General features: G+C 34.9%; 1 protein-coding gene across 1 annotated transcript; it reads left to right on the top strand.

Annotated features, from left to right (window-relative positions):
- The first annotated feature begins 2,997 nt into the window (after nt 1-2,997).
- On the top strand, nt 2,998-7,865 carry LOC123922026. Its single transcript, XM_045974771.1, has 6 exons — nt 2,998-3,152; nt 4,546-4,628; nt 4,800-5,140; nt 5,220-5,352; nt 5,948-6,327; nt 6,407-7,865. The coding sequence occupies exons 2-6, from the start codon at nt 4,610-4,612 to the stop codon at nt 7,643-7,645; spliced, it is 2,112 nt and encodes a 703-aa protein (XP_045830727.1). The 5' UTR covers nt 2,998-3,152; nt 4,546-4,609; the 3' UTR covers nt 7,646-7,865.
- Nucleotides 7,866-18,484: the final 10,619 nt, after the last annotated feature.

Raw genomic sequence — 18,484 nt, 5'->3', positions numbered from 1 at the left:
TCGGCTACCATCCACCACCAATTTACAATTGAGTTCGATGTTTACGCGTTGAATTAATATCAAACTCTCTTAGCCACAATAAAGCTTCGCATAACCCAATAGCTTTGGAATACGTCTCTTTCCATAACTTCTTAGCTTTAACAAATTCACTTTTTTCATCTCAAATACATATACCGATTTATTCAAATACTTAATTACCCCATTTTTTTAATGAATAATTGAATGTTGTCTTCATCTCTAAATATAAAATAAAATACTTAGGTCACTAGGTTTGATCTAGTGGTGAGAGATCTTGGATAGTATGCATGAGGTCCTAGGTTCGATCCTCACTGCCAACATTATAAACCAAAATAAAATATATATAAAATCCTCTTAACCTTACATATTTTCTCTTTCTAAGAATAAAATTATAAATATAATATCAGAATATACTTTTCTTAGAGGAATCTTATATATACTTCATTCGTTCCTTTTTAAATATCGTTTTAGATCACTGCACACATGTCAATGCACAACTTTGATTACTATTATTTTTAATTATTAATTATAAAAAATTAATTAAAAATTTATATTTTGAAAATACTCATCGATGCAAATTGAACAATATTTTATATGCTGATATTTATTTTTATATATTAATAAAAAATTACGATTGAAATAGATTATATGAATAATGCGCACAATTCTCAAATGACACTTAGAAAAACGTAGGGACTATTTAGAAACATAGGTAATACTATTTATTTTTTTTGTTAAACAAAAATATCCTCTGCGCGCAATTGCGAAGACTAATCTTATCGAAATAATTGAGATCCATACAAATGCTTCTCCATACGAACCAGCCAGATAGTAAAGTCAGGACCAAATGGTCAAGAACCAAATATCTATCATTGTGGCACATGTTGGTAGATAGTACTATTTTATTTACTTCAAAATTCAAATGATGCGTCACACAGCCGTAACTTACTTTCCCAAATTACTTCAACGTTTTTTTTTTTTGGTACATAAATTACTTAAAAACGTTGAAATAAAGTTATGAACTCTTCACAAAAATTATGACCTTGCCTAAAAAATTATGACGTACTCAGTACGTAAAACATTGTCAACTTTCAACCGAAGCTGCTCTTTTTATCTTCTTCTTTTTTATTAAAAAGTAAAAATAAAATAAGAACTGTTGATTTGGATTAAGTACGGTCAAACTGCATGCAATCAGTGCATCTGAAACTTCCGATTAGGATTAGGCGATTCAAATTTTATAATTCAATTTTAATTGTTTATAAATAGAAAATTAATGCTATCCACGTGAGCTTAGCTCAGTTGGTAGGGACATCGCACTATATATGCAGGATCCCGAGTTCGAACCCGGGACACTTCACTTATTCACATTTAAGGTGAATTTTCTAGCCAATAAGCTACTTAACCAAAAAAAAAATAGAAAATTCAAGCTTAAATTTTAAATCGTTCGATCTTAATTTGACGTGATTATTAGACCGACTACATTGCAATCATGATTATCCGATTACACACAACCCCGATATGAGAACAATCCTTCAAATGAGAAATTAGGAGGAGGTTTCACCTCCAACATATGAAATAAGGTTAAATATTTTTTTTTTTGTTTTTTTACATATAATAAATTTGGTTAATGCTACGGTGGACCATCTTCACAAGTGGTCCACCGTGGACAAGTGATCTACCGATTATGAATTTTACGAAATTTACTGTTGGATTGAAAGTTTATATCGTATAGATTTTCCATAAATTTTTTTAAATTTTTTGAAAATCATTTGATATGTTATTGAGACCCATCAAGATTTACGTTATTTAATAAACCGTTAATCTTGATTTGTCTCAATAACATATCAAATGATTTTCAATTTTTCTATGGATGATCTATATGATATAAACTTTCAATCCAACGTTGGATTTTGTAAAATTCATATTCGTTATAATGTTATTCATGACTGGTCCACCATGGACCACTTAATGAAGTGGTCCATATTAGAATTTACCAATAAATTATATTTTGTTTTAATCGCTTTAAAAAATTTCATCAAATAACGGTCCTTTAAATATTTTTTTATGCACATTTGTTTCTGTTTTTAAACCAACTTATGTATTACCTTCACATTTTTTAATGAATTTTTGTTGACATATTTGCAAAATAATAATATAAAATTCGACAAAAATTTAGACATTTTGCTTTTGTTGTAATTATCCTTTGGAGCTTTTTGTACTTCTTGTGCATAGAATTCTTATTAAATAAAATTTTGCAGTATTCAAAAAAAAAATAATATATCAAAAAAACAGAAAGAATGAATAATTCAAAAATACACGAGAGCTGACTTAAAAATACTACATTTAATTCATCTCTTATTAAAAAGAAATTCTAATATATTATAAATGAGATGAGATATCTAATGTACTAAACATGATTTTAAAAAATAATACAAAATTTTGAAAATTACATGAGAGCACTGAGTTAAAACCAATGATAAATTTTTTGACCAAAACATTTAAAAGAGTGGTGTTTTACTTTTATCCCGTAATAGTGTAAAATCGGAAGTAAAAATATACTATCCATCTCGTTCTATCCTGTAACATTCATAAACCCTTAAACTCATATTATGCTAAAACTATCTCAATTTCATCTTAAAATTTTATACCAAATTCTCCAAATAATATTTTAAAATAAACACATAAATAATACTTCCTATGTTCCGTTTTAAGTGTCGTATGAGAATCCTGTATTCATATAATTTATTTTGACCGTAATTTTTTTATTAATATGTAAAAATAAATATTAGCATATAAAATGTTGTTCAATTTATGTTGACAAATATTTTAAAAATATAAAATTTTACTAATTTTTTATATTCAATAATTAAAAATATTAATAATTAAAATCATACATTTATATATATACAACGATATAAAACGACACTTAAAAAAACGGAGGTAGTATTAAAAAATAAAATAATCTCGATATATTAATATATTACAAAACGGGTTAATATATTAATATTTGTATTCATGAGTTGTGAGGATTGTGTATCCAAACAAGAGTTTTAGAAAACGTAACCTCTGTCTTCCTTCCTTCTCATTTCTCGAACGTCTCATAATCCTTCGCCGCTGTTTGTTTTCCCTTCTTTGTAAGTACCAATTACCTCTCTTTTCTTTCTTTTCATTTTGTTTAATTATTATTTTCCTCTGCATCCAAACACTGAATTAGGGTTCAATCGTTTTTCCATTCATTCATTCATCAATGTCGAAATTGTTTACGGAGATTGAAATTGATGCTTTTCTGAATCACCCCCTTTCCTCGTATTCCTCGATTGGCTGCTAAAAATTCAATCTTTTTGTAACCTAATTCATGAAAACACTTTCAATTTTAACGGATGAAGTGAAATTGGGGTTTTTTTCTATTAGTATCATTCTTGAGTCAGGGTTATGGTCATGGTGATAGTGTGCTCCCAGTAATCAATGTGGAGTAAGCATTGTTATAATTTGGCTTAGGGCTTGTTTGGATTAACTTAGGGCTAGCTTGGATTAGCTTATTTTTGAGCTTATGCAAACAGCTTATGCAACTTTTATTATTATTATTATTATTATTATTATTATTATTATTATTATTATTATTATTATTATTATTATTATAAGTTTGTCAAGGCAGTTTATGATCAAATAACTTATCAAAATACAATTTGCAATAGTGTGAACTTATAAAATAGCATAAAACATAATTTATATTGCATAAGCTGTTTGCATAAGCTCAAAAATAAGCTAATCCAAACAGGCCCTTAATTGATCTTATCTACTTATGTAGTCACTTGTGAGGCCATTTAAGAGAGTTTATGGAAACAACTTATTTTGCATAATATCTCCAAGGTAGCTTATGAAAACAACTTATACTTTATATTTATTTTTAAAAAAAATTGTGGAAGTAGAAAATTTGTATTATTCAGAGGCATTAATGATCAGTTTACAATTGTTCCCAAGAGGATTTGAGTTAGGTACTTTTGAGATTATAAGGCTAAACTCTAACCACTAAACTAACATCTCAAGTGTAACTTCTAATTTATATGAAAACAGTTTGACTATAGAGAAATAGTTTATACATAAGTACTTATATGATAATTGTTTATCATATAAGTAATTAAGTTGTTTTTTATCCAAACAAAACTTTAACCTTGTAAACAGACCCTTATGTTATGTTATAGTATAAAATTCTTTGGTGTGATTCCTGATATAATTGATTCTTGAGGCTTGTTATATGCTCTAACCTTGAAGAAGTTGAGCCCCTCATTGGCAAGGCAACTATTTTTTTATCTATGTATTGTGTAAAAGCAATTTGATGTTACATATACATACTATATCTTCTACCTTTTAGTTAAACTTAAAAGACTAAATAGACAAATTAATGAGATGTAGCATGGAAACGTTTAACTCTCTGGAGATTACTTCTATAATATTTGCAACATATTGTGTGTGTGAAATATTGTACATTGTATATTCTTTGTTAAGTTGGAATTTTTGTATGGTCAGGTTGGCTTCAAGGATGCATTGAGTACAAGCTTTCATTCTAGTTTGTTTGACATTTGTATCAGCAATGGATCAATTTTCGCAAGGTTAGATTTTGATGTACAAGTGGTCTTGCGATGTAGTACTCATATTATATCTGGCGTGTTTCCTTTGGATGATTTTTCCTGATGTGTGTGTTTCTCTGGGTATAAGTGGACGAAGATTAGGGCAAGATCTTCATGCTTTCTACTTTAGATACTAATTTATTTGAGTTACAGGTAACGAAATCGAAGATGATTTTTCTGTTAATTTGGACAACTCGAGGGCTAATTGGACTCCATCTCAAGACCAATATTTTCTCGAACTTTTGCTGTCCCATGTTCATAAAGGCAACAAAACTGGCAAAGCATTTACTAGATTAGCCTGGACAGATATGACGGAACAATTTAACAACAAATTTGGGTTCAAGTATGATCTAGAAGTGTTGAAGAACCGTTACAAACGATTCAAGAAGCAATACTATGAGATAAAAGCGATGGTTAGTCAAAATGGATTCCAATGGGATGGGACACTAAACATGATCACAGCAAATGATAAAACATGGGACGAGTATATTAAGGTGCTACACACTGTTGTTAAGTATCTCAAAAGCACTAATGAACCTTTATAATACTATTAAAATGTTTTTGTGCGTGCAGGCCCACCCCGATGCCCATGTTTTCAGAAAAAAAGTTGCTCCATGTTATAATGATTTATGCATAATTTATGGCCATGCAGTTGCTGACGGGAGATACAGCCTTTCATGTTTTGACGATGGTTTTGAATATGAAGGTAAAAACAAATGAATTGTTGATTAAATATTGGGCATGTTTGTTTCAGCTTTAAAAAAATGGATTTTTTCTGTGTATTTTTTAAAATAGATTTTCTAAAACCGTTTTTCAAAATATTACAAGTTTTTTTATATTCGTTTTTTCTAAATCCAAACACTAATTTTGACATCATATAACATAAACACACATTATTGAAGATCAAAACATAGTCAAAATCATAATTTTTTGAAAAAGTTGTATTTCAAAAATGATTTTTATGAAAATCTATTTGAAATAGCTTCAAAATTAAGTAATTTTTCGAAATTTTGATATCCAAAAAAAGTTTCAATGAAATGATCAAATACCTAAAATAACATTTTAAGAATAACTGTTCAAACGAAATTTTCATTTGAAGCTTTTATAAAAAAATTCTTTTTTATTTTTTTTTTACTCAAAATTATGTAACACTACGGGAATCTATTTTGAAAATATCTATAACAAACAGGCTCATTATTATATAGAGTGAAATTCCTTGCTATCTTTCTTGGCCAAATTCGTACATATACTGTAGGCATCTTTCATAATGTTTTGTTTGAATGATTTTAACTTTGACTCAGAAAATGCTTCGAAAGAACTGGATGACCATACTAGCACCAGTAAAGGAATGGACAAACAGACTACCCCTACTCCCAGTCAAAGTAAAATCGACTGGTCTCCAATGATGGACCGGGTTTTTGTTGAACTTATGCTGGACCAGGTGCGTAAAGGGAACAAGGCTGGCCGTACGTTCACGAGGCAATCATGGGGAGACATGGCAGAGTCATTTAACGATAGATTTGGATGTCATTATGGTAAGGTTGTGTTGAAAAACCGTTTCACTGTCCTGAGGAGGCATTACGACTCTATAAATGTCCTCCTTGGCAAAGAAGGTTTCAGTTGGGATAAGAGGGAACACAAGGTTGTGGCTGACGACAAAGTTTGGCAAAAATGCATCAGGGTATGAAGTGTTCTCGGCTGTTTTTGCTTCATTTTGGTTATTTCTATTTTCTAATTCAGTCTCCTACTCATAATTGCAGGAAAATCACAAGTTCCGACTGTACAGAATTAAAAGCATGCCTTTTTATTCCGGCATGTGCATTGTATGTCGTGACGAAGCTACTGCGGGTTGCAAGCCGAATCTTGAAAGCAAATCTTTTGATGGCAAGAACTCTGTCCCAGACCCTAATGCATCATTGCTTATAGGTGGTGAAAATAATTTTACCGAAGATGCTCAGCCTCTCTCTATCCCCAATTCAGCATTGCATGTAGGTGGCGAAAATACCTTTACTAAAGACACTATTTTTCAGCCTCTTCTTAATGCAGCATTACATATTGATGGTGAAAATAATTTTACAAGAGATATTCAGCCTCTCCCTAACCCTAACGCAGCTTTCAATCTACGTGGTGAAAATAGTTTTACCAGGTATAATCAGCCTCTCCCTAACCCTAATGCAGCTTTGAATCTAGGTGGTGAAAATAGTTTTACCAGATATACTCAGCCTCTCAATGCAGATTTCCATCTAGGTGGTGAAAGTAATTTTACCAGAGATACTCAGTCTGTCAACACAATATTTGATATAGGCGGTGAAAATACTTTTACCAGAAATACCATTATTCAGCCTGTCCCAAACGCAGCATTGCACATAGGCAGTGAAAATAATTTTACCAGAGATACCATTATTCAGCCTCTACATAATGCTGCATTGAATCTAGGTGGTGAAAATAATTTTACCAGAGATACTATTACTCAGCCTCTCCAGAATGCTGCATTGTTTATAGGCGGTGAAAATAATTTTACCGAAGGATCTCGGCTTCTCCCTAGTGCAGATAATGAAGGCGGTGAAAAGAACTCTGCCAGAGGTGAAGGCGGTGAAAGAAACTCTACTAGAAAAACTCAGCCTCTGAAAAAAGCAGATAAGGAACCATTGCTTCCATGTGGTGGAAAAAATGTTTCTGGTCAGAAAAAAAGACATCAAACCAAATTGCCTCCAACTTTGAATGAGCCTAAGAAGGCAAGAAACAACTACAATGAAGGCATGTCAGTTGCCTTAAAAAATATGGCAGTTGCAGTTACATCGTTAACGAAGAAAACAAAGAAAGAAGATAATTTTTCTGTAGGTAATGTTATGACCGTGCTTCAGGCTATACCGGACTTGGATGACGATCTGATATTAGACGCAATTGATTTTTTGGAAGACGAAAAAAGAGCAAGGATGTTTTTGGCGTTTCCTGCTAATTTGAGAAAGAAATGGTTATTGAAAACGCTTCGTTCATAATGATTGATCAATCGTCTCCTTCTTTGTTTTTTGTTTATTTGGTATTAACCCTCTGTTCTCGGGAAAAGAAGATTTTGATACTTTAGAGTTCGGTTGCAGTTTGTCATCGTGAGTTTGGAGTATAAAACATTAAAGCCATGTTTAAAACTTTAAAGTGAGTGTGGTAGTGGTTTCTTCCCAAAACTTTGTTAAAGTGATTGTGTTTCACTATTTTTTACTATATTCTTTGAGAAATTCATATTTCTTCATCAAAAGCTTTTTTTTTTTTTTTAACAAAATCAAAAGCTATTTGAAGTGTTTTGAAACATTTTCTTTTCAAATGAATAAATTATAATTTTTATGAATCATAAAAACTATTTGTGGACTATTATTTGAAGTGTTTTGAAACATTTTCCTTTTAAATCAATAAATTATAATTTTTATGAATAAAAAAATTATTTGTGGACCATTATATTTTAGAGAAAATTATTTCTAATTATTTACAATTTTTCATACATGATATTCAATATTCACTATTTCAATAATAAAAATAAAAAAATAATTTTTTTTAGTTATTATAAAAGACAAATGTACCAAATGGAAATGATTTAGTTACACCGCCTTTGGATTGAAAATGATTCCTCTTTGGTTCTTCTTGCTTTTGACAATCCGAATATTTCCGAGGAAAAACCTGTTAACAAGACCTCTTAAAATATCCCATGAGTGGGGAAAATATAAGCAATTGTGTAGGGTGAAATGTGTAGTAACATGTTGTGGACAATGACTCACATGTTACGTCAGCATGTCTTGCCGCATATGTTGCCATGCTGACGTGGTGGCAGGGACCTATAGGGAAGTTCGAGAGTCATATCTTGGTTGCTATTGTCGCTCCTCGTGTTATGTTAGATTCCTCTACAGCTTCAAGGTGCAGGTTCTGGTCTTGGATGATTCTACTTTGCCTATTGTTATGTTAGTTTCCATTGGTTGATACATTCCAGGCCCTGTTGAAATTTTAGGCAGCTACTCCAAAATATATGGTTGATAAATTGGGTCATCCCCCATTTCTATAGCTCTGCTCTTTTTTTTTTGCTTTTCTCTTACGTTCTGTTCTCTGTTTCTAGTGTTGCCAAGAATGAATAAAATGGAATGGTTGATTTATGCCTTTTATAGGCTTGGAGAGCAATAAGAATGCACAAGACTGCTTAACCTATGATGGCATATTCTTCCTAGTTAAGTAACTTTAAGAGCTAATAGTCAAAAGGATCTTTCTTTAGTCCAATAGAAACTCTTTTATCTCTTAAGCAAGAGGACAAAAGTTGCCTCTTCATTTCATGGGTTCAATAATATTTATTCTCCAAGTATGTGATTCTTTTTGCTTCCATTCTTCCAATAAACTCATAAAATCTACAAAAGTGATGGAAAATTGGTGAAAATAGCTAAACCGGGTAAAAAACTAATATTTACAAGTAGTTTGAGTTTTTAATCAAAATAACTTATAAAGCAAGTCGATAAATGCCTGAATCTATTACTAATATATTAAAATTAATTACCACAAAAATTACTAATTTATTCTTATTACTTTAACCACGTTGCAAATTTTATATTCTTCATCGTAATTTTACTAAATATATATAATGACAAACTTAAAATCAAACTTAACTTTAGATTGTATTCATCGTAATGATTACTATGTAATTTGTTGGATATTTGAATTGGCGTAATTTTGCTAAAACAAATATACTAACAAGATGTTGGAAAACATGTTACAACATCATATTTATTCAAGGAAATCTCGCGCATTTATGAGAGCATCTGCTATTTATGGAAATCCACTTAAAGAGCACGCTCAATGAAGATTTGATCTGATCAGGTATTTTAAGGATAAGATAAAGACTTAATGGTACAACGGTATGATCACAATTATCCTATAAAGTCCTTAAACACTTTTGGAAAGTTTCTATACATTCTTGATGAAGATCAAAAGAGAATCAGATCATCCTTTATGATTCTCAAGGAGCGTCTGAGCATTTGTGAAGAAAGAGGAGCGTGCCTAATCACTATATATACGAAGACCAAGCTCAAGACTGATCATCTTATTGAAAAATATTAGTTCACATATTGAGTCTTTGTTGAGTCTTTTATTGTTTGATTGTAATTCTTGCTTGTGGATTCTATAACACAAGTTAAGAAGTGAGTTTATTATTTTAAGGTTACTCCTAAGCTTTGAAGTACGGAGTTTACCGTGTGTGATTCACTTGAAGCTTTTAAGCAAGAGTGAAGTGTTGTCTTGGCAAGTTGTCGCCACATCATTCCTAACATTGTATAATCAACACAGGTTGTGTTGTGTGAGTGGAAGTGAGATGGGATCTCATGTCTAGGAGTTCCTAGGCAGAAGTTGCATGAGTAGTGTCGAGGTTATAAGGCGTAAACCAAGGGTTTGCTGGAGGTCTTAGTTTAAGGCGTAAATCCTAGGGTTTGCTGGAGGTCTTAGTAACTAGAGCTATTAGTGGATTTCCTTCCTGGATTGGTATCCCCCAGAGTAGGCAGTTGGCTGAACTGGGTTAACAATTACTTGTGCCATTTATTTATTCTCTGTCAGTTCTTATATGTTATATAAGATGTGCCAACAATAGAAAACAACATTATTCACAAAGTAGTTGTTGGGACATCTTAGGCAACATCATTCTAGTGATACCAGAATTTCAATTGGTATCAGAGCAGGCACCCTGTTCTGTTATTTTGGGTGAGCTCCAGGGAGAGTACTTTCTGGTACAATGGATAAAGAAGGAGGGTCAGTGTCTAAACCCCCCTTACTGACAGGTCCTGAGAACTATGATTATTGGAAAGCTAAAATGGAGGCTTTCATAAAATCAATTGACAGCAGGACATGGAAGGCTGTGTTACGCGGATGGGAATCACCAATGGTTCTTGACAAAGATGGCAATAAAACTGATGTCAAGAAGCCTAATGATGAATGGACTAAAGATGAGGATGATCTGGCACTTGGCAACTCCAAAGCCTTGTATGCAATTTTTAATGGTGTGGATGCAAACATGTTCAGGCTTGTTAAGAGATGTATTACTGCTAAGCATGCCTGGGAAATTCTGAGAAAAGCTCATGAAGGAACATCAAAAGTTAAGCTCTCTAAACTTCAGATGCTCAAAACCAATTTTGAGAATCTCAGAATGAAGGAGGAAGAAACCATTCATGACTTTCAGATGAATGTGCTTGACTTTGCAAATTCGTTTGATGCACTTGGAAAACCTATCTCAGATGAGGAGCTAGTTGGAAAAATACTCAGATCTTTGCCTAAAAGATTTGATATGAAAGTGACAGCTATTGAGGAGGCTCATGATCTTTCAAGTCTAAATTTAGATGAACTCATAGGATCACTTCAGACCTATGAAATTGGCCTAAACAGGAGAAATGAAAAGAAAGATAAGAATCTAGCCTTTGCTTCGAAAAGTGCTGCTGATGATTTACAAATTGAATCTGAAGGTGAAGAAAGCTTAGCTGAGTCTATGGCTATGCTTGGAAGACAGTTCAACAAGTTGATGAAGAAAGTGGATCAAAGGCACAAGCCAAATGGTCGACTCAACAACAACAAACAGTCCAGCTTTCAGAAAAAGGCAAATGAAGATGAAAGAGGAGTGAAATGCCACGAATGTGAAGGTTTTGGCCATATCAGACCTGAATGTCCAACCTTTCTAAAAAGGCAAAAGAAAAGTCTTGTTGTTTCATGGTCTGATACAGATTCAGAGGAGGAAGAATCTGCCAAATATGTTAATGCTTTAACAGGAGTCTGTGAATCTGATTCAGAATCATGTGATGAGGAGGTAACTTATGAGGAACTAGCTGCTACTTATAAAGATCTTCATACTAGAAGTATAGAAGTCTGCAAAGCATTAGAGAAACAAAAGAAGATCAATGGTAAACTACAAGCTGAGAAAAATGACTTACTCATAAACATTGATAATCTCAATGCTAAGGTTGAAGATCAGAATAGTCAAATTCAACAGCTGGAAATGGAGAAGTCGAACCTCCTGTGTAAAGTTGCTGAACAGAATGAAGAAGTAACCAAATTAAATGCTGATTTAGATCAAGTCACAAAAGTGGCTAAAATGATGACCAAAGGTACTGATGCTTTTGAGGAAATGTTACAGAGACAAAACTATGGGAAACCTAAGCCCATTGGTTTTGAACATGAAAGAGTAAAGCAGCAGATGAAGTTCAACAATGCTACTATACATACTCCAATCAGTAGCACGTTTGTGTCAGGAGGATTGTCGCAACATCTGATGGGACATTCTATGCCCAGGTTCTATAACTGGACATGTCATCATTGTGGCAGGAAAGGACACATTAGGCCTTTCTGCTATAGGCTGCACGGATATCCAAGGAGAATTCATCAAGAATTCTATACTCCTGTCTTTCCTAATGTTACAACAAGACAAGAATGGAGAGAAAAGAAGAAGATCACAGGTCTAATAGCTCATACATCTTTAAGAGCTTCTTCAAGAGAAACCTGGTACTTTGATAGTGGCTGTTCTAGACACATGACAGGTGTTGAACACTATCTTGAAGACTTGAAGTCATATGCTACCAGCTTTGTGACTTTTGGAGATGGAGCCAAAGGAGAGATCAAGGGAGTTGGTAAACTTGCAAACCATGGCTTACCAAAGCTAGATAATGTGCTGCTTGTAAAAGGGCTTAAAGCAAATCTAATCAGCATAAGCCAACTTTGTGATCAAGGCATGAAAGTTAACTTCACGAAAGCTGAATGTCTAGTTACAAATGAGTAAGGAGAGCTGTTAATGAAAGGAATAAGGTCAAGAGACAACTGCTATCTCTGGATCCCTAAAGAAGAAGATGTATCAACATGTCTTATTAGCAAAGAAGATGAGGTAAAGTTGTGGCACCAAAAACTTGGCCACCTGCACCTTAAAGGCATGAAGAAGGCAATAGCTAAAGAGGCTATCAGAGGACTTCCAAAGCTCAAAATAGAGGAAGGAAGTATATGTGGAGAATGTCAAATAGGGAAGCAGACAAAGATGTCGCATCCAAAGTTACAACATCTTACCACAACAAGGGTTCTAGAATTACTGCACATAGACTTGATGGGACCAATGCAAGTGGAGAGCCTTGGAGGAAAAAGGTACGCGTTTGTCATGGTAGATGACTTTTCAAGGTTCACATGGATTGAATTTCTAAAAGACAAATCTGAAAGTTTTGATGCATTCAAAGAACTTTGTCTTCAACTCCAAAGAGAAAAGAACTCTGCTATTGTTAGGATACGAAGTGATCATGGTAAAGAGTTTGAGAATGCAAGCTTTCTTGAATTCTGCATCTCTGAAGGAATCAAGCATGAATTCTCAGCTCCAATCACACCTCAACAAAATGGTGTTGTTGAGAGGAAGAACAGGACAATACAAGAGTCAGCCAGAGTGATGTTGCATGCAAAACATCTCCCATATCAATTCTGGGCTGAGGCTATGCATACTGCTTGCTATATCCACAATCGTGTCACACTCAGAACTGGAACTTCTACTACACTATATGAACTGTGGAAAGGCAGAAAACCAACTGTCAAACATTTTCATGTGTTTGGAAGTAAGTGCTATATCCTATCTGATAGAGAGCACAGAAGAAAAATGGATCCTAAAAGTGAAGAAGGATTGTTTCTGGGATACTCAACAAACAGCAGGGCCTACAGAGTTTACAACCAGAGAACTAAGGTAATAGTAGAATCTATCAATGTTGTGATAGATGATATGACATCTGCTAAAACATCTGATACTGAAGATGATGTAGCAACAACTTTCCCAACATCTGAAGAAACTATAGCAGAAAAGGAATCAGATTCAGATGATGAATCAACCATTCCTACACCTTGCCCTGTGAGCAAAGTTCCTTCAATAAGAATACAGAAGAACCATCCCAAGGATCTCATCATAGGAAATCCTAACCAGGGAATTGCTACAAGAAGGACAAATGAAGTGGTTACTAATGCATGTTTTGTCTCAAAGGTTGAGCCTAAAAATGTAAAAGAGGCTCTCACTGATGAGTTCTGGATAGAAGCCATGCAAGATGAATTAACTCAGTTTAGGAGAAGTGATGTGTGGGATCTTGTTCCTAGACCCAATGGTGTTAATGTCATAGGCACAAAATGGGTGTTCAAGAACAAGTCAGATGAAAATGGTGTCGTAACAAGAAACAAGGCAAGATTAGTGGCTCAAGGGTACACTCAGGTTGAAGGACTTGATTTTGATGAAACATTTGCGCCTGTAGCAAGACTAGAATCTATTAGGCTACTCCTTGGTATAGCATGCATTTTCAAATTTAAGCTGTACCAAATGGATGTCAAGAGTGCCTTTCTAAATGGGTACTTGCATGAAGAGGTTTATGTGGAGCAGCCAAAAGGTTTTGTAGATCCTGCCAATCCTGATCATGTGTACAAGCTAAAGAAGGCGCTTTATGGATTAAAACAAGCTCCAAGGGCTTGGTATGAGAGGCTGACAAATTTCCTTGTTAGTCAAGGATACAGAAAAGGAGGCCATGACAAAACCTTGTTTGTTAAAGAACAAGAAGAGAAGCTGATGATTGCCCAGATTTATGTTGATGACATAGTATTTGGTGGAATGTCTGAAAAGATGGTGCAACATTTTGTACAACAAATGCAATCAGAGTTTGAAATGAGTTTGGTAGGTGAGCTGACATATTTCCTTGGTCTGCAAGTGAAACAAATGGAAGACACCATATTTGTCTCTCAAAGCAAGTATGCGAAGAACATGATCAAAAAATTTGGAATGGACACTGCAGCACACAAGAGAACACCAGCTGCTACTCATCTAAAGCTAACCAAAGATGAAAATGGCATTGATGTTGTTCAAAGCCTATACAGGAGCATGATTGGCAGTCTATTATATCTTACAGCTAGTAGACCAGACATCACCTTTGCTGTGGGTGTTTGTGCAAGATATCAAGCTAAGCCAAAGATGAGCCATCTTGTTCAAGTCAAAAGGATTCTGAAGTATATAAAGGGCACCAGTGATTATGGGATTCTGTACTCCCAGACAAAGAATTCAACTTTGGTAGGGTATTGTGATGCAGATTGGGCTGGAAGTGCTGATGATAGAAAGAGTACCTCAGGAGGTTGTTTCTTTTTGGGTGATAATTTAATCTCATGGTTCAGCAAGAAGCAGAATTGTGTGTCTCTGTCTACTGCAGAGGCTGAATACATAGCTGCAGGAAGCAGTTGTTCCCAGCTGATGTGGATGAAACAGATGCTGAAAGAATATAATGTCGACCAAGATGTCATGACATTATATTGTGACAACTTGAGTGCAATCAATATATCAAAGAATCCAGTTCAACACTCAAGAACCAAACACATAGACATCAGGCATCATTTCATCAGAGACCTTGTTGAAGAAAATTGTGTGGAACTCAAGCACATTGGTACAAGTGAACAGCTAGCTGACATTTTTACAAAGGCGCTTGATGCTAATCAATTTGAATTTTTAAGGGGCAAATTGGGAATTTGCCTGCATGAAGAAGCATAGCAGTTACAGCAGTTGAGGCGTGCAAAAGGAAACCGTTTTCTCTCCCATCATTCAATGCACGCTAATTTAGGGAAATCATTACAAACTTCCCTTAAATATGTCTGTACACGCAATCAATGCACTTTCATTAAAATCCTAATTTTCTACCGTGAACCCTATTCTTCCACTTCCAACCTCAACTTTCATCCATTCAACTTCCTAAACCTCAAAAATCATCATCCAAACATGTCTGAATCTTCCCAAACTACAAAGTCCGGTCGTTCTACTCGATCAAAGGCACTAATCATCAAGGATGCTGTACCTGTTACAACTGTTCGTGCTTCCAAATCTAAAGCCCAAACAAATGTCGCTGAGAAGAAAGGGAAAGGAAAAACTGCTGAAAAGAAAGAAACTCCAAAAGTAAGTGATGATATCTCTCCTTCGACTGTGAAATCTAGTAAAAGAACTTCTAAAAGGAAGAGAAGGGATTATAAATCCAAGTTTGCTCTGTCTATGTCCGATTTGGTTTTTGAATCGAATGTTAACACATCCGAGAAAGCAACCGAAGTAGAATCTCAGAACCCTAAATCTGTCTCCGAAGTTGTTGAAACACTTATTTCAATTGCTGGAAACCCTAATCAAGATAATTTGGGATCTGATGCTGAGAAGAGAGATCTGAATAATGTGCCTGTTGATACTGAGATGGAAGACACTCCTACAGAGGTTGAGCCTAATATTGCTGAGAAATCACCAACAATTGCTGAGATGGTGGCTGAAAAATCAACCCCTGCTGTTACTGAAGAAGTTGTTATGAAGGATGTTGAAACATCTTTGAATGAGAATGAAGAAGTTGATACTGCAACTGCTGAGGAAGAACCTGTGAAGGAAACTGCAGCTGAAAAAGATGTTGAGACAACTGACACAACATCTGAGTCCACAGATGAAGAAACTGGAACTGCTGATGAGGGTACTTCTGATAATGAAGGGGACACTCAATCTGAAGAAAGTAACCAGTCCATTCCTACAGATGAGCAAGAGGTTGAAGCTGACAAGCCTGCAGAACCTGAGAAAGAAAAAGAGAAAGATGTTGTTGATGTTGATGATTATGTCATCACCAAAACTGCTGAAAAATCAACTGGTGGTATAACAAAGAGATTGAGAAGCTGTACAGGGAAGGCTGTGGCCACTGCAAGCAAGACTCCTGCACCAAGAGTGAAAACAAAAGGTGTTGGACCAGTCAAGGGTTGGAGCAAAGTTCTCTCCCCTCCTGTCAAGAAGAAGGAGACACTGAAGAGAAAGAAGGAGTCATCCAGTGACTCAGATTATGATGCTGCTGAAGATGTTGCTAACATCTCATCTCCAAACCCTAAGAAGGCTACTGCAAAGAAGGTTCCTCAAGGTATTGAAGAAGCCCCATGTGATAACATCTCCTTCCATCGTGCTGTCTTTGCACTGAGATGGGACTACATTTACCAAAGGAGATTGGCTGTTGAAAGAGAACTGACCAAAGATGCTCTCAAATGTCAAGACATCTTTGACTACATCAAAGAAGCTGGTCTGATGAAGACAGTCTGTGATTTCAGTCCCTGCTATGAGCTGCTGGTGAAAGAATTTCTTGTGAACATCCCTGAAGAATGTGATAATCCACTGAGCAAGGACTACCACAAAGTTTTTGTCAGAGGTAAATGTATCAATTTTTCTCCTGTTGTGATTAATAATTACTTAGGAAGATCTATAGAACCTAAGGCTGAATTAGAGGTTGCTAATGATGTGGTGAGTGCTGAGATAACTGCTGGTAAGGTTAAGGTCTGGCCCACAAAGAAGCTGATACCCACTAGTAAATTGAATGTCAAATATGCCATCCTCAATAGGATAGGGTCAACAAATTGGGTGCCAACCAAGCATGCAACCAATGTTGCTACAAACCTGGGTAGATTTATATATGCTGTAGGAACCAAGGTTGATTATGACTATGGAACCTTTATTTTTGATCAAACCATTAAGCATATTAGATCAACAGCTGTGAAGATGCCAATAGCATTTCCCTCGTTGTTATGTGGAATCATCTTGGCCCAATATCCAGACATTAAGACTGTGACTGACACTCCCAAGAAAAGGGAATCTGGTTTTACTTTTCATCATAAGCTCTTTGGTAATCACAATGTTACTGATCATGTTGGGACATCTGCTGCTGGAGCTGGTGTTATGACAAAAAGGGAGATTATTGCTGGTTTGAAAATTCAATGTCAGGACATTGATAAACAGCAGGCTGAGCTTGAGGAGAGGAAGAATGTGTTCTTAAAGATGATTGAAGGATTGGAAGCTGATGAGGTACCTGTGAAAGCTAGTGCAAATGTGGCTGCTACAGGTGATCAAAACAATGCAGATGAGGATGAAGGTTATGCTACTGCTACAGATGAGGATGAAGCCTCTGACAGTAGTGATGATGAATGATTTTGTAATCTGTTTTAATGTTTTACTGCACTTTGTTATTTGGTTTGTGGGTGGTTTGTGCCCTGGATTTTAGCACCTTCTGAGTGCATGGTCTGTACTTTTAATTCTGCACTTTGGATACTTCACTTTCCTGTTTTGGCACATTTTGTGGCTAAAAAGGGGGAGTAGTACTTTGGTTTGTTTGTACATGTCTTTTGTTATGACATGTTTTTTCAGTAGCAGTAAGCAAGTATTCAGGGGGAGTAAAATTTTTTTTTACCCTGAGATGATGCACAAGCTGATGAAGTCAGGGGGAGTTTGCTGCTGAATGGATGCTGCCCTGATTGGACGAACATGTGCTAGAAGATGTGCTCCCATATGTCACAACACCTTTGATGACATATGACATATGATATATGTTTTGCTCTGATACCACGTTTTTTTTTATTTTGCTCGAGGCTATTTAAAATGATAACTCCGCTGCTGCTGCCTCTGATGCATATACTCTCACCTATGTGAAATTTTGTTTAAATGATGCTCTAACGTTCCTTCTTTTGTGTGACCATGGTGATTTGAAGGATTGCGCTTTTTAATCTCTCAAAGGTAATGGCCTGAAATTGTTTTAGCCAAAAAATTGCCAAAGGGGGAGATTGTTGGATATTTGAATTGGCGTAATTTTGCTAAAACAAATATACTAACAAGATGTTGGAAAACATGTTACAACATCATATTTATTCAAGGAAATCTCGCGCATTTATGAGAGCATCTGCTATTTATGGAAATCCACTTAAAGAGCACGCTCAATGGAGATTTGATCTGATCAGGTATTTTAAGGATAAGATAAAGACTTAATGGTACAACGGTATGATCACAATTATCCTATAAA

This window comes from Trifolium pratense, linkage group LG1 (assembly GCF_020283565.1).
Source record: "Trifolium pratense cultivar HEN17-A07 linkage group LG1, ARS_RC_1.1, whole genome shotgun sequence".
NCBI lineage: Eukaryota > Viridiplantae > Streptophyta > Magnoliopsida > Fabales > Fabaceae > Trifolium > Trifolium pratense.
This window is presented reverse-complemented; position numbering and strand designations above follow the sequence as displayed.